We start from the raw sequence: 14,361 nt of genomic DNA, 5'->3' as shown, positions 1-14,361 counted from the left end.
GGGACACCTGGGTGGTAGATTGACTTAAGTGTCTGACTCTTGGTTTCAGCTCAGGTCGTGATCCCAGGGTCATGAGATGGAACCCTGTGCTGGACCCCCCACTCAGTGTGGAACCCTGTGCTGGACTCCCCACTCAGTGTGGAGTGTGCTTAAGCTTCTCTCTTCCCCTCTCTCTCCCTCTCTCCCTCTTTCAAATAAATAAGTCTTAAAAAAAAAAAAAAAAGTTGACCTTCTCTTTGTTCTCCAGACTTGTCCATGGTTTACATAGTTTGCTTGTCCCAAATTACAATTCCTCTGCTATTACTGAATAAACTGATTTTGCTAGTATGGTAACTGGCTCTTTTATCTTTTTTTTTTTTTTTTAGGATACATCTATAATTTTATTACAAAATCATTCTTTTGGTATTAGTTGGTTACAGTGATAGCAAGATACTGTGAGTGTGACATAGCAGCTCTAATGTAACATTGCATTCTCTGCTTCCTGAACCCAAATTTAAGTTATCTTATATCCATTACATACAAGTTACCTGCGTTCATTAATGCTGCAAATCCTGATGCATAGTTCCTTTAGGGAGGAGCTGATGCTTAGGGATTAGAGTAAATGTTGGTAAGTCTACAAAAGTTCCTTCATGAGACTTTGTTTCTTCTCCCTCCCCCCAAATTACTTTGCTTTAGAATCAAATTACTAGTCTGAATAGCAGCAGCACCCAAGGAGCATCACACTTAGTTCTTGTTAAAAAGCAATTACCTGTGCAATTGCACGTTTTACACCACAGGCAAAGGGAATGACTGCTTTAGTTTTAAACTCCTGCATTAGAGTCTCTTAAAAAAATAAAAGCATTCCACTGAGTTCTTCCAGATGGTGTTATTGCTGTACATTTGTTGGTGGGTCACTCTGTGCTGTGTTTACTTTGAAGGGATCTTCCAATATATCTCCAATATTCCTTTCTTATAGTGTCCTTTTCTTTAGCTAGAATTTCACACAACTCTAACGCTTTATTAAGAATGTCCTCCTTGTTGTCACATTGGTTTTCTAGCATGTCTTCATAGATATCCACGAGAAAGGCAATTAGGTAAGGGGAACTGTGACTTGGTTGTAAATCAAGTAACTGATTTAACAGATTCGGATATTTGGAAAGACCACGATCCTGTAAAATCCCTTTCAAATAGTTCCATGCACTTTCATTATGTGGTACTAGTTTGATCATTTCCAGAGTGTACTGGACTTCTCTCTCCAATATAGCACGATCATTATAGCTAGTGGTGTTAGAAATTATGAAGTATCTTTGGTTCCAGACAGAATTATTTCTCACATCCTCTTTAAGAAGTTGGTCTACATACTGCAGCTCATTATCCCAAAGTTTAAATTCCTGAATAACCCACTGTCGATGTTGCCAGGCATGATAATTCTTTGCATCCTGATTAAGAATATCAGCAATAAACTCAAGCTCCTGAGATGGATCTTTTAGCCATTCCACTAAAACTCGCCTATGGTGCCAAACTTGATAGTTTTTGGGCTGTTCCTCAATTATTGCAGTGATGTAGTTCATTTCCTCATGTAGATCCTTTTGAAGTGACTTTAAGAGAACTCTCCGAAAATGCCAAACTGTATAATTGGCTGCATTTAACTCAATAGCATCTCTGGTGAGTTTAAAAGCTCGTTCACTTCTTTCTTTCTTTCTTTTTTTTTTTTTTTTAAGATTTTATTTATTTATTTGACAGAGAGAGATCACAAGTAGATGGAGAGGCAGTCAGAGAGAGAGAGAGGGAAGCAGGCACCCTGCTGAGCAGAGAGCCCGATGCAGGACTCGATCCCAGGACCCTGAGATCATGACCTGAGCCGAAGGCAGCGGCTTAACCCACTGAGCCACCCAGGCGCCCCTCGTTCACTTCTTTCATCACGCTGCAGAACAGCCCGGAAATAATCATAAACATCTCTAAATTTTTCACTGTAAATGATCTGGACCCCTGGATTGGGGCCATCATTCTGCGGTACTGGATCTATATCAGCCCATTCTGCTCTGTCCCTGTACAGGACATAGGTGGGCGAGTCCAGGCTCAGGAACCCGTCGTCCATAGGGGACGCCACTGCTTCTCCGGGCTCAGCCGCCATAGCTTCTTCCTGCTGCTGCTGGGGCGGCAGAGGGGACGGCTGGGGCGGTGGCGGCTCGGGCTGACCCGACTCGCTGCCCTGTGCAGCCTCCCCAACCCGAGCTGAAGGCAGCGGCTCAACCCACTGAGCCACCCAGGTGCCCCGTATGTTCACATCTTAATTGGGTTCTTTGTCTTTTTATTGTTGAGTTGTAGGGTTCTTTTATTTTAATTCTTGAAAGATGATTTTTTTCTGACTTTATTAAGGTAGAGTTGATATATACTTCACATCAGGTGTACAACAGGGTGATTCTGAGACAGGGAAACTAAAGGGACCCCACGAAGGACTGCTTTTTTGCTCCCTTTCCTGCTTCTTTCTTTCCTAGGACCTGCACCACCACCTTACACATGCCTTCTAGTACAGATAATGTGTGTCCTCCTTGTAAAGGTCAAAGAGTTAATGATTTCTTTAAAGTTTTCCAGCACAATAGAGAACACCTAAGGGGTGACCAGGCGGGGTCATCATGCCAAGATCACTGACTCACCAAGACCCCCGGCTCCAGGAATACAGTATTGCTAACTGTGGTCACTGTCTCCATAGGACATCTCCAGAACTTAGTCATCTCATAACTTGCAGTTTGTACCTTTTCCTTTTGACCAACTCTCCCCACTTCCTATAGCACCCCAACAATCTGGCTGCCCCTGGCAACAGCCATTCTATTCTGTGAGAGTTCTTGACATATTCTGCATATTAGACCCAGTATTCCCTCTAAAGGAGATCTTGGACCATGGAGTCCTCCCTGGGAGGACCAAAACCAAAACTTTCAAGGGTTTCAACAAGGCTTGGATAGAGAAGAAAAACTTTCCCTTCATTCACAATATTCCAGGACAAAGGAGAGTCTTGCTAGCCTAGTCTTTCTTTCTCTCCTTTTCCACTGACGGCCTGGTTGCCTTGACTTCTTGTGAGAATGGCTGGAAATGGAGTTGAACCATCCATAAGTGTTCGTTGATGGTAAGCTTCTAATCCTGGATAATAAGCATGGTTACTGGGGAAACACAACTCTGAATATAGTTTAGACTCTGTCAAATCATCCTGTTACAGTCGTTGTTACCTGAGGTAGTAGTTAGCTTTCAGAGCGGAGACCCAAGCAAACCTGCTGAGTCAGAACCCTAGGACGTCGGCATCTGCCCTCATTTTGCATTGCCCAACATTCACAGAGGTGGGAAAACTGCTCTTTCTGATGCTGCAATCAGTCTCAATTTATATATATGCAAATTACTTAAAGCTATTCTCAAATAAGCTGCTTATTGATTTCATGGCTTCTGAGGAGGCAAAGCTTTCTAGTTACAGACCATAAATGGGTTCTAAACAGAACAGTTCTGCCACATAACATTGCAGTTATGACTTACAGTTATGGAAACATCTTCTCAATCAAGGTGAGTTACTTCTTTTTTTTTTTTTTAAAGATTTTTTATTTATTTATTTGACAGAGAGAGAGAGATCACAAATAGGCAGAGAGACAGACAGAGGGAGAGATGAGGAGAAGCAGGCTCCCTGCTGAGCAGAGAGCCCAACTCAGGACTCCATCCCAGGCCCCTGGGATCATGACCTGAGCCGAAGGCAGAGGCTTAACCCACCAAGCCACCCAGGCGCCCCAAGGTGAGTTACTTCTTAAAAGGAATTCTATTACTTACTCAAAGAAATGGCAGCGTTCAATTTTGATGGCAAATAATTAACATTCTTTTTTTTTTTAAGATTTTATTTATTTATTTGACAGACAGAGATCACAAGTAGGCAGAAAGGCAGGCAGAGAGAAGGGAGGAAGCAGGATCCCCGCTGAGCGGAGAGTCCAATGCAAGGCTCGATCCTAGGACCCTGGGATCATGACCTGAGCCGAAGGCAGAGGCTTTAACCCACTGAGCCACCCAGGCGCCCCGACAAATAATTAACATTCTTAATCCATAAAATGAAAATAACATCTTCGGCATGTTCCTGGGCAATCCATTGGTGGGAAATCATAGATCAAAGTAATCCTCTAACTGCAATAAACATCAAAGCTTGACTTTAAAGATTATGACTGTGTATCATAATCACACAATAAATATGTTAAATGACATTGTAAAGAATAAGAAATATTTTTCTAAAAATTAATCATACGAAGAAAGGCAATTCCTCTGGTGCAAAGTTATAACATAGGCCAGTGGTTTTCAAAGTATGGTCTAGGGAACGCAAAGGGTTCCCAGCAGTTTTCTGGGGAGACACAAGGTCAGACTATTCTCAGAATAACACTAAGAATATTTGTCTAATTTACTCTCATGAGTGTATAATTGAATTTTTCTGAGCCTACACAATGTGCAAAACCAAAAGGGATTGGATGCAGAAACAGATGTGAGACTCCAATGTCATCTGTCAAGGCAACATTAAAGAGATTTGCAAAATTGTAAGACAATACCAACTTTCTTGCTACATTTTTTTTTTTCTTTTGGGAATATTCTGACCAAGTCCAAGCCTTTTTTACTTGCCACACAACACACCTATCAGTCAAGAGGCAAGATGTTGGGGCAGGGAAAGAGACTGTATTTGGAAAACTAACAAACCAAGGAGATGGCAGACTAATGCCTCAAAAAACCATCTACCTGAGCGTGAGGTTTGAGCAGAGAAATGGGAGGGGGTGGGAGTGGAAGGGTGACTGACGTCTACTGACATCCGAGGGAAGGTTTGTAGCTTCATTGTCTTGGTCAGTTGATTTTTGTTACAGGATTCTGGTCATGTCATTCCTGTAAATCTTAAACACAACATAGTCATTTCTGTATGTGATTTCTTACTTCCTTGGATGAGGTAGGTTTTGGGTAAGAAACCAGATTTGTAATTCTTGGCTGTAAGCAAAATTCCTTTGATGACACCATGCTCATGTGCAGGGCTAAGCAGAAGTTTCCAAGCTATAGGTCACAGCAGCAAGGGAAATAGAAACAAATGGAGTCAGACATGCTAAGTTTCTCCTTGTTTCAATGTAACTGTTTTCCACAAGCTGTGTTATTTAACATGTAATAGATTTATTATTATTATTTGGTGTCCTATAATTTCATTTAACTTTTTAAAGTTAACTTACAGTAAAACTGAACTTTTTTGAGATGTACAGTTCCATAAGTTTTTACAAATACAAATTTGTGTAGTCACCACCACAATCAGGATGCAGAACCCCTCCATCACTCTAAGAAATTCCCTGGTACTGCTCCTTTGTAGTCACACCCTTCCTACAAACTCTCTCCCCTAAGTTCTGGCAACCAAGGATCAGTTCTCAATCACTATAGTCTTATCTTTTTGAGATTGTAATGTAAATGAAATCAGGTAACATGTAACCTTTGAGACTGGTTCCAATCAACATCATGTCTTTGAGATCCAGTCAAGTTGTTGGTTCCTTTTATTGCTGAGTCATATTCCAATGGTTGGATGGCTATAGACCTCGGGTGGGGGTTGGGGTGGGTGTGGGTGTTAGGGTTAGCCTGACTAGGCTCTGAAACTATCCCTGGTGGCAAAAGTGCTAAGATAAGATATAAGGGAAGTGTTTTTCTTTGGTGGCTACATTGTAATCACAGAAAATGACCAGACCTCAAAGAAGTAAGTCATGAAGGGTGTTATCAACAATACTTGCTCAGACCAAGATGGCACCAGAGTCTTGAGGCCACTTGACTTCCTGGTCAGTTCTCAATGAAGACCTCCAGTGACAGCCCTCAGTGGCCAACCATTCGGGATCCCTCTCACTCTAGAGAGCTTTTCCTTTCCTGTCTGGTCTCACCGTCACTTAAAAACTTCCACTTCACCTCTTCCTTTTGTGTCTGTGAGGTTCATTCCTGGACTCGGTGAGCCAAGAACCCTGCAACCCTGTAACACATACGCCCCAACTCGTTTATCCATTCCCCCGGCGAAGGTCTTTCAGTTGTTTCCTATTTTTGAATACTATAAATGAAGCTGCTATGAAACATTCCTGTGCAAGTTTTTTTGGGTAAACATTAAGTTTTCATTGCTCCAGGGTAAATACCTAGGAGTGGGATTCTGGAGCATATCGTATGTGTACATTTAACTTTATTTAAAAAGTAGTGAAGCAGTTTCCAGAGTGATGCACCATTTTGCAACCACGCTGACAATGCTTGCAAAGTCCACTTGCTCTGAATTCTTGACCGCGCTTGGTACTGTCAGTGTTTTCTACTTTGGTCCTTTGAGGGTTGTGCGATCTTAGTATGGCTTGTAATTGCGCTTCCCTTATGGTTAGTGATGTCGATAATCTGTTCATGTGCTCATTTGCCACCTGCATATCGTCTTTGAAGACATGTCTGCTCAAGTCTTTTGCATAGTTTTTCACTTGAAGTCTTTGTTACCCAGTGTTGAGTTTTGATAGGTTTTTACGTACTCTGCATACTAGTTTCTGTCAGATGAGAGATTTGCAAATATTTCCCCTGGTCTCTGTCTTGTCTTTTTATTCTCTTAACAGTGTATTTTGCCGAGCAAAGGTTTTTAATTTTATGATTGGATCACATATTGAATGGATCAGGCTCTCCACACCATATTTAAGGACTTCTTGCCCAAACTCTGTGTTTTCCTTAAAAAAAAAAAAAAAAGTTGTAATTTTACTTCTTACATTGACATGTATGATAAATTCTTAGTTACTTTTGTATGAAGTGAGGCTTAGGTCAAGGTTCATTTGTGCTCCAGGATGACCAATGTAGCAACACTATTTTTACAAAGGCAAATTCTTTTTTTTTTTTTTTTAAAGATTTTATTTATTTATTTGACAGAGAGAAATTACAAGTACACTGAGAGGCAGGCAGAAAAAGAGAGAAGGAAGCAGGCTCCCTGCTGAGCAGAGAGCCCGATGCGGGACTCGATCCCAGGATCCTGAGATCATGACCTGAGCCGAAGGCAGCGGCTTAACCCACTGAGCCACCCAGGCGCCCTCAGAAAATTTCTTAATGGGATTAAATATTAAAGTATCTGAGACCATCTAAATGTGCAACAACAGGGTATATCCCCTGACTCACACCTGCTCGTAGGAGCAAATAAAAACAAACCACAGTTCAGTGTCACACACACACACACAGATACAAAGACACTTGCCTGAAATCACTTGCTGACAGATTTTTAAATGTGCCTCATAAAGGAAGCACTCACCAAAGTGAAGGAGGTCAAAAATAAAATGCTAAATTTTATTCCATACAGCATTGTCTGTTTATGTATTGTTTCTCACTGCTTTCATGAGTACCAAAACTGAGTAGTTGTAACAGAGAATTTATGGCCCGCAAAGCCAAAAATATTTAACATTTCCCCCTTTATAGGAAGTTTGTCAACCTCTGCATCAGAGGGCTGATGTTTCTTGTGAAATCAATCAGGCTCAAAGATTGGGGTGATATGACAGAAGGGTGTCCTGCTTATAAATACCGATCCAGTTAATGTCCTTTTCATTCTCCCTGGATGGCTCACATCTTTTCAATAGTTTTTTTTGTTTTGTTTTGTTTTTGTTTTTTTACTTCAATGTACTTAAAACTTTTTTCTTAATAGAGTTAATGAATCTGTTTGAACCATTATCAATAAATTATTATGTAAAATAGTGAGTATAATTCTTGCTGACTCTATATGAAAACATTAAATAGCAATTTTTAAAATTCTGTACCTATGAGAATATTATAAAAAGTAATAGAGCCACCTGGGTGGGTCAGTTGGTTGCGCATCTGCCTTTGGCTTGGGTCATGATCCCAGGGTCCTGGGATAGAGCCCTGAGTTGGGCTCCCTGCTCAGTGGGGAGACTGCTTCTGTCTCTCCCTCTGCCGTGCCCCCTGCTTGTGCTTTCTTGCTCTGTTTCTCAAACAAATAAATAAAAGTCTTTTAAAAATAAAATAAAATACAAAGCAATGGACTGTGAGTCAGGAAACCTGGAATATGTAGTTCTACCTTTTTCTCAAATTAGTTATGTGACCTATAGACAAGTCATTTAACCTTCCTGAGCCTGGGTTTCCTAATCACTAAAATGTGAGTGTTTTATTAGCTCTTTCTTTTTCTTTTCTCTCTCTCTTTTTTTTTTTTTTTTGGAAGATTTTATCTATTTATGAGAGAGAGGGCAGAGGGGCACTGGGTGTTAAATGCAACTGATGAATCACTAAACTCTATCCCTGAAACTAATAACACAGTACATGTTAACTGAATTGAATATAAGTAAAAAATTTCCAAAACAGGTGTACAAATATCTCTTATATACCCTGATTTTAATTATCATGGGTATATACCCAGAAGTGGAATTGCTGAATTGTGTGGTGATACTGTTTCTAGTTTTCTATAAACCCTCCTACTATGGTCCACAGTGGCTGAACCAGTTTACATTTCCCCCAAAAGTACATGGATTCTAGTGTCCCCACATCCTCCCCAACACTTTTTATCTTCTGGGGATTGGTGCTTAACTTTTTTTGTTATTTTGTGGGTTTTGTGATAGTAGCCATTCTGATGGAATGAAGAAAGAAATTTTCTGAGCATAGGGTCGCCTGGGGTGGCTCAGTGGGTTTAGCCTCTGTCTTCATCTCAGGTCATGATCCCAGGGTCCTGGGATCGAGCCCCGCATTGGGCTCTCTGCTTGGTGGGGAGCCTGCTTCCCTTTCTTTCTCTGCCTGCTGCTCTGCCTACTTGTGCTCTCTCTCTGTCAAATAAATAAATAAATAAAAATCCTTAAAAAAATAAAAATTAAAAAGAAAAGAAATTTTCTGAGCATAGATTTTTGTTGTGGATACAAGTGAACATATCCTTATAGCAAATCAAATGAGGCATAAAATAGTGTGAAATACTACATCTCCTATTCACATTTTATGAACATTTGTTTTGTGCAAATTTTGTACCAACTTCTTTTATACATTAATAGGTCTACACACAAGCCCAGTACACATTTTGAAACTCTTAGAATACATTAAAATGTGCTGTGTGCCTAAACATTTGAATATGAAGGAACAGAAAAGTTCATTCTCTGATGTCTCTTTGGTTGGTTTATAACTATGCTTCTGTGCTCTCTTCAGCAGCACATATACTAATATAACTATGCTGCTTCAGTACAAAGAGCTGGATGAAAATGGTCAACACACTTACCTTAGAGCTGACAATATGTTGAGTCTAGTGTCCCTAACTCTTTAAGATAGCTTTCAGAAACACGATAATTAACCTAATGTTGATGGATGTCTGAGATTTATACAATATCAAAATATCCTCTTTATGCCTCTCCTTATATTACTTTAAGGTTTCTATTATAGTGATTTGACCTGTCATTGCTTTGAGAATATATCTGTCTTTATCTCCAAGTTCTTATCCATTTTAATCATTGTATCATACGGAGTGATGTCAACATTGTACTTTGTACATAGGTTACTCAATTGGGTAACTTTTTAAAGTGTTTGTTCTGATTACAATGTTAATAGTGAATAACCCAGACTCTATCAGGAATTTTATGCTCTCTCCTTGGTAACAAGTGAAACAGAAGGAAGAGGAAAGTGTTAGCCACTGCATCTGAAAGTTCTGATTCCAGCTAAGCATGCAGGGCCAATGAATTTTCAGAGTTTGAGATAAATTGGTACAGCAATTTTAAGCATCTTTTGGGCCAAAGCTAAGCACTGTAACCAATAGTGGTGTTTTCAGGTTCTCTCTGATCAAGTATTTAATTGTTTTACTGCCATACAAAAACACAAAAACCAAACATGTAGCTTTCAAAAATACATTAGTTAGAGCAGTAATTCTTTTTTTTTTTTTAAGATTTTATTTATTTGTCAGAGAGAGAGAGGGAGAGAGAGCGAGCACAGGCAGACAGAATGGCAGGCAGAGGCAGAGGGAGAAGCAGGCTCCCTGCCGAGCAAGGAGCCCGATGTGGGACTCGATCCCAGGCGGCTGGGATCATGACCTGAGCTGAAGGCAGCTGCTTAACTAACTGAGCCACCCAGGTGTCCCTAGAGCAGTAATTCTGACACAATGTTTATATAAAAAACAATGGTGATATTTTACCTGTAATTGAATCTTTGCATAAGTACATTCTAGATTATAAATTCCTATCTCTGAATGTATTTTCTTCGAGATTACGTTGTATTCTGTTCTATTGTTGGTGAGGTATGTGCAAATCCAGTTGCGTAGAATCATGCAATATGTGTTTACAACACTGTCCCTCCCTCTGTCTGCATCTCTTTCCGATTTTTTCTGAATGCTCTGTCTCTTTTTCCATTGTACGCAAATGTATGTATGTTTTTAAAATGTATGTATGTTTTTACAGTACTTTAAGTCCTATTAAGCTCAGACTGAGAGGCCTTTTGTAACTATGACTGATGCCAACACACAGTCCATTATTTGACCTTTGTATATTAAATCACGATTTCCTTTTTATGATAATGTGGAACTGAATTAGTATAAGCTATGTAATTTCAATGAGTACATCATTTATTCAATACTTACTGAGAAGTCCCATGACCATGTCTTATAATAAATCCACCCCCGCTAACTTTTTTTTCTTCTTAAGATTTCTTTTAAAAATTGCTAAATGCTTGGGACTCCTGCTTGGCTCAGTCTGTAAAGCGTTCAATTTTTTATCTTGGCTCAGGTTGTGATCTCTGGGTGGTGAGATCAACCCCCACGTTGGGCTCTGTGCTCAGCAGGGAGTTGGAGCTTGCTTGAGATTCTCTCCCTCTACTTCTGCCCCATCCCCTGTGTATGTGCTCCCTCTCTCTCTCTACAATAAATCAATAAATCTTTAGAAAAAAAATTGCTAAATGCTTGGTATTTTTCTTTTTAAGATTTTATTTACTTATCTATTTGAGAGAGATGAAGAGAGAACATAAGCCAGGGGAGAGACAGAGGGACAGGTACAAGAAGACACCTGCTGAGTGATAAACCTAGTCCCAGGACCCCAAGATCATGACCTGGGTGGAAGGCAGACACCTACCTGACTGAGCCACCCAGGCGCCCCCAGCCCACTTTAAATACTTGGAAAGTTCTATGGGACAGTGCTATGTGAGCTCTGACATGAGTCGGAATTCAGTACTTCATAAATCAGAACACAGTGGCCATTCAGCTGAAAGGTCTCACATTTATTACTGAACGAGTCTACTGGTATAGAGGCACAGTAACATAGAAAAATCGTTTCCCTGACAAAACATGTCAGTTGGCCAGGTAGGAGGGATATTTACAGTTTGATAAGCTAGGGACATGTGATCTTCATGGAGCTTAACTATGTGTGCCAGTTAAGTATGTGTCTCATGATGTGCAATGCCTTACAGGGTGTAACCATAGCCTGGTTCTCCAGTGCCTCCTCTTAGAGTTGTACCTGATTTTATTATCAGTTTTCATCTGAACCCACTGGGGAATGGGACTGTTCTGTTTTTGTTTCTTGGCCAGGAAAAGCTTGATTCTGAAAGTCCTGTGAGACTGTGTGGCAAGGAACAGTCAACCACACACACACCAGGATGGTGGTGAAAAGGAGAAAGGAGCTAAATGCTTGGTCTTGACAGGAAGTATGAGCTAACAGAGGATGGAACAGAAAACTGGCAGCTCTTTCACTGGGTTTATCCTGAAAGGTTTTTCTGAGCAACGTCAGCTGGAGCTAGTCCTCTCTGTGGTTCTTCTGATCTCCTTTATGTTCACTCTGCTGGGAAACACCATCATTGCATGGTCCCAGCTGGGCTCATGTCTTTAGACTCCTGTGTACTTTTCCCTCTCCAATCTAAGCTTTCTGGACCTGTGTTACACGATCAGCACTGTCCCGCGGCTCCTGGCTAATCTCCGGACACCAGACAAATCTATCTTGTTTGGTGGCTGTGTAGTTCAGCTATTCCTCTCTCCAGGGTTGAGAGGCGCAGAATGCATTATCATAGGGATCAAGCATTTGACCTCTATGTAGCCATCCACAGGTGCCTGCACTACACAGTGATCAGGTACCCCGTCTCTGTGCCCTGCTGGCTTCTGCATCGTGGTTCCTTGGTTTTGCCAACTCCTCATGGCAGACAGTGCTCATCTTCCTTGTACTACTTTGTGGGAGAAATAAACTAGATCACTTCTTTTGTGAGGTACCCTGGCTGCTCAAGATTGCCTGTGTTGACACCACTGTGTATGAGTCAGAGAAATGCTTTGTCACCGTGATCATTCTCCTTATACCTGTGGCATTAATGACATTCTCCTACAGTCAGATTGTCTTAAGAAGAAGGTCAGCTGCAGGCTAGAGGAAACTGTTTTGGGCATGTGGTTCCCAGCTCACAGTGGTCTCCCTGTTCTATGGTATGACCATCTATGCTTACCTTCAACCCAGCAACAACTACTTCCAGGATCAGAGCAAGTTCATTTCTCTCTCCTACACCGTCATCACCCCCATGGGCGACCCCCTCATATATATGCTGAGGAAAAGGGTGTGATGGGATCTGGGAAGAAGATTCTTTGGAGGGGCCATGACTCCAGATGACTAGATGGGGAAGACCTTTTGATGGAAGACTTTGAATACCAGAGCCATTAGGATGCTTGTGTCTTGCACGCATCACCCACAATTTTCCAATTTACTTACCTCATTTTTTAAGTGCAAGCAGGTGCTCAAAATAGAAGTTCATGGATTCATGCGGCTTCCCCAGATGGTACCTTTGTTACAGCTGATAAGCCCATATTGACCCATCATAATCCAGCATCCAGAGTGTTTCCCAGTGGTTCACTCATCATGCTGGACATTCTGCGGTTTTGGACAAGTGAATGATTACCTGGACTTACTGGTTCCCTGAAGTCTAATTGATTAATAGATGCCTACAATTATGTGTCTAGTGAGCATCTCAAATTTCACATGGTCAACGCTGCAAGCCACCACTCAAGGATGGTTCTCACAGAGGCTTCCCATTCCCTCCCACTCCATCCTTCTGGTTTCCTAGAACAACACCAAGAACATATGCCACACTTCTCTTCTTCAGAGCCCACACTGGTCAATAGAAAATCTCTCTTGCTTTTGTCATCAAATACATCAGAAATCCAAGGGCTGCTTTCTACAACCTCGGAAGCTACCATGCTGATGCCGGCCACCAAGGTCTCTCTAAGTGCCATGGACTCACCCTGGTCTCCCTCCTTCCTCAAGGAACTTCTTTAAAGGGTGTAGGTCAGATAATTTCTCTTCTCTGTTCCAGCAGGCTGATGATTTTCCAAAGCTTGCTGTAAAACGTAGAGTTGTGATAATCCCCTTTGGGCCCGTGCTCCAACACAGAGGTCATCAGTCACTCTGTTCTCCCTGGCCATGCTGCAGACACCACTTTCCCGGGGGTCTGAAGGGACATTTGCTTCCCTCTTCACTGAGTGCTCTCTGCCGAGCTATCATCAGACCTTTCTCCCTCTTCTCCAAGTCTGGCTCAGATGACCTTCCTGTGGAACCTACCTGACCACCCACCACCCCACTTTTTACATGCCCCACCCTCATATCCATGGGACATGCTGTCTCTCTCTCCTGTCATTGTTTCCTGTCTCTTGTCATCAGACCTTTTACAACATGTCCTCAGCATCTTGAACAGTGCCTGACATGTTCAGACTCTGGGGGAAATCTACTTTCCAAGAAGTCAATAGGTAGGGTCAGTCAGAGAAATGAAGCCACTAGAAGACGGATATTAAGAGATCTGTTGCAGGGGCTTGGCCGGTGGGATATTGGGGACGGCTGGGAGTCAGAAATACCTAGGACGGGCTGTGAGGCAGCCGAAAGGAGCTCTCCGGCAGGAACTGACCCTCTAACTCTGCACAAGTGTCTCTTGGGTTCTCTGCCTCTGGGAACCCTGGCTAATAGAACTGTTCCTTCTGCTCAACATCCTCCTTGACACTTGCTATGGTCAGTCTAATTTTAGCCATTCTTGTATGGGTGTGATGGTATCTCATTGTGCTTTTAATTTGGATTTTCCAGGAAATAATACTGTTGAACACCCTTTCCTGTTCTTACTGGCCACCAGTAAATCTTTTGTCAAGTATTAGTTTTGACACAGACTGCCTTTCTATGATTGATGTATAGGAACTCTTTATTGATAAGTCTTTGTCAGCATGTGTATTGCAAATCTTTACATCCCGTTCTGAGGCTTGCCTTTTCATTTTCTTTTTTAATATTTTATTTATTTGTCAGAGACAGAGGGAGAGAGAGCGAGTGAGCACAGGCAGACAGAGAGGCAGGCAGAGGCAGAGGGAGAAGCAGGCTCCCTGCCGAGCAAGGAGCCCGATGTGGGACTCGATCCCAGGACCCTGGGATCATGACCTGAGCCGAA

The 14,361-nt window shown here is 41.7% G+C and overlaps 1 protein-coding gene and 1 pseudogene across 1 annotated transcript; one reads left to right on the top strand and one right to left on the bottom strand.

Moving 5' to 3' along the window:
• Positions 1–362: 362 nt before the first annotated feature.
• LOC131812172 (protein farnesyltransferase/geranylgeranyltransferase type-1 subunit alpha-like) lies at positions 363–6,404 on the bottom strand. Its single transcript, XM_059141250.1, is given in 4 exon segments — positions 363–893; positions 895–1,672; positions 1,891–2,214; positions 6,236–6,404. Coding segments are annotated over 4 exon segments (1,299 nt in total). The 3' UTR covers positions 363–865.
• Positions 6,405–11,627: 5,223 nt separating this feature from the next.
• LOC131812761 (putative olfactory receptor 2B8) lies at positions 11,628–12,551 on the top strand (annotated as a pseudogene).
• The last annotated feature ends 1,810 nt before the right edge of the window (positions 12,552–14,361 follow it).

Source organism: Mustela lutreola, chromosome 12, assembly GCF_030435805.1.
Source record: "Mustela lutreola isolate mMusLut2 chromosome 12, mMusLut2.pri, whole genome shotgun sequence".
In the NCBI taxonomy this organism is placed as follows: domain Eukaryota; kingdom Metazoa; phylum Chordata; class Mammalia; order Carnivora; family Mustelidae; genus Mustela; species Mustela lutreola.
This window is presented reverse-complemented; position numbering and strand designations above follow the sequence as displayed.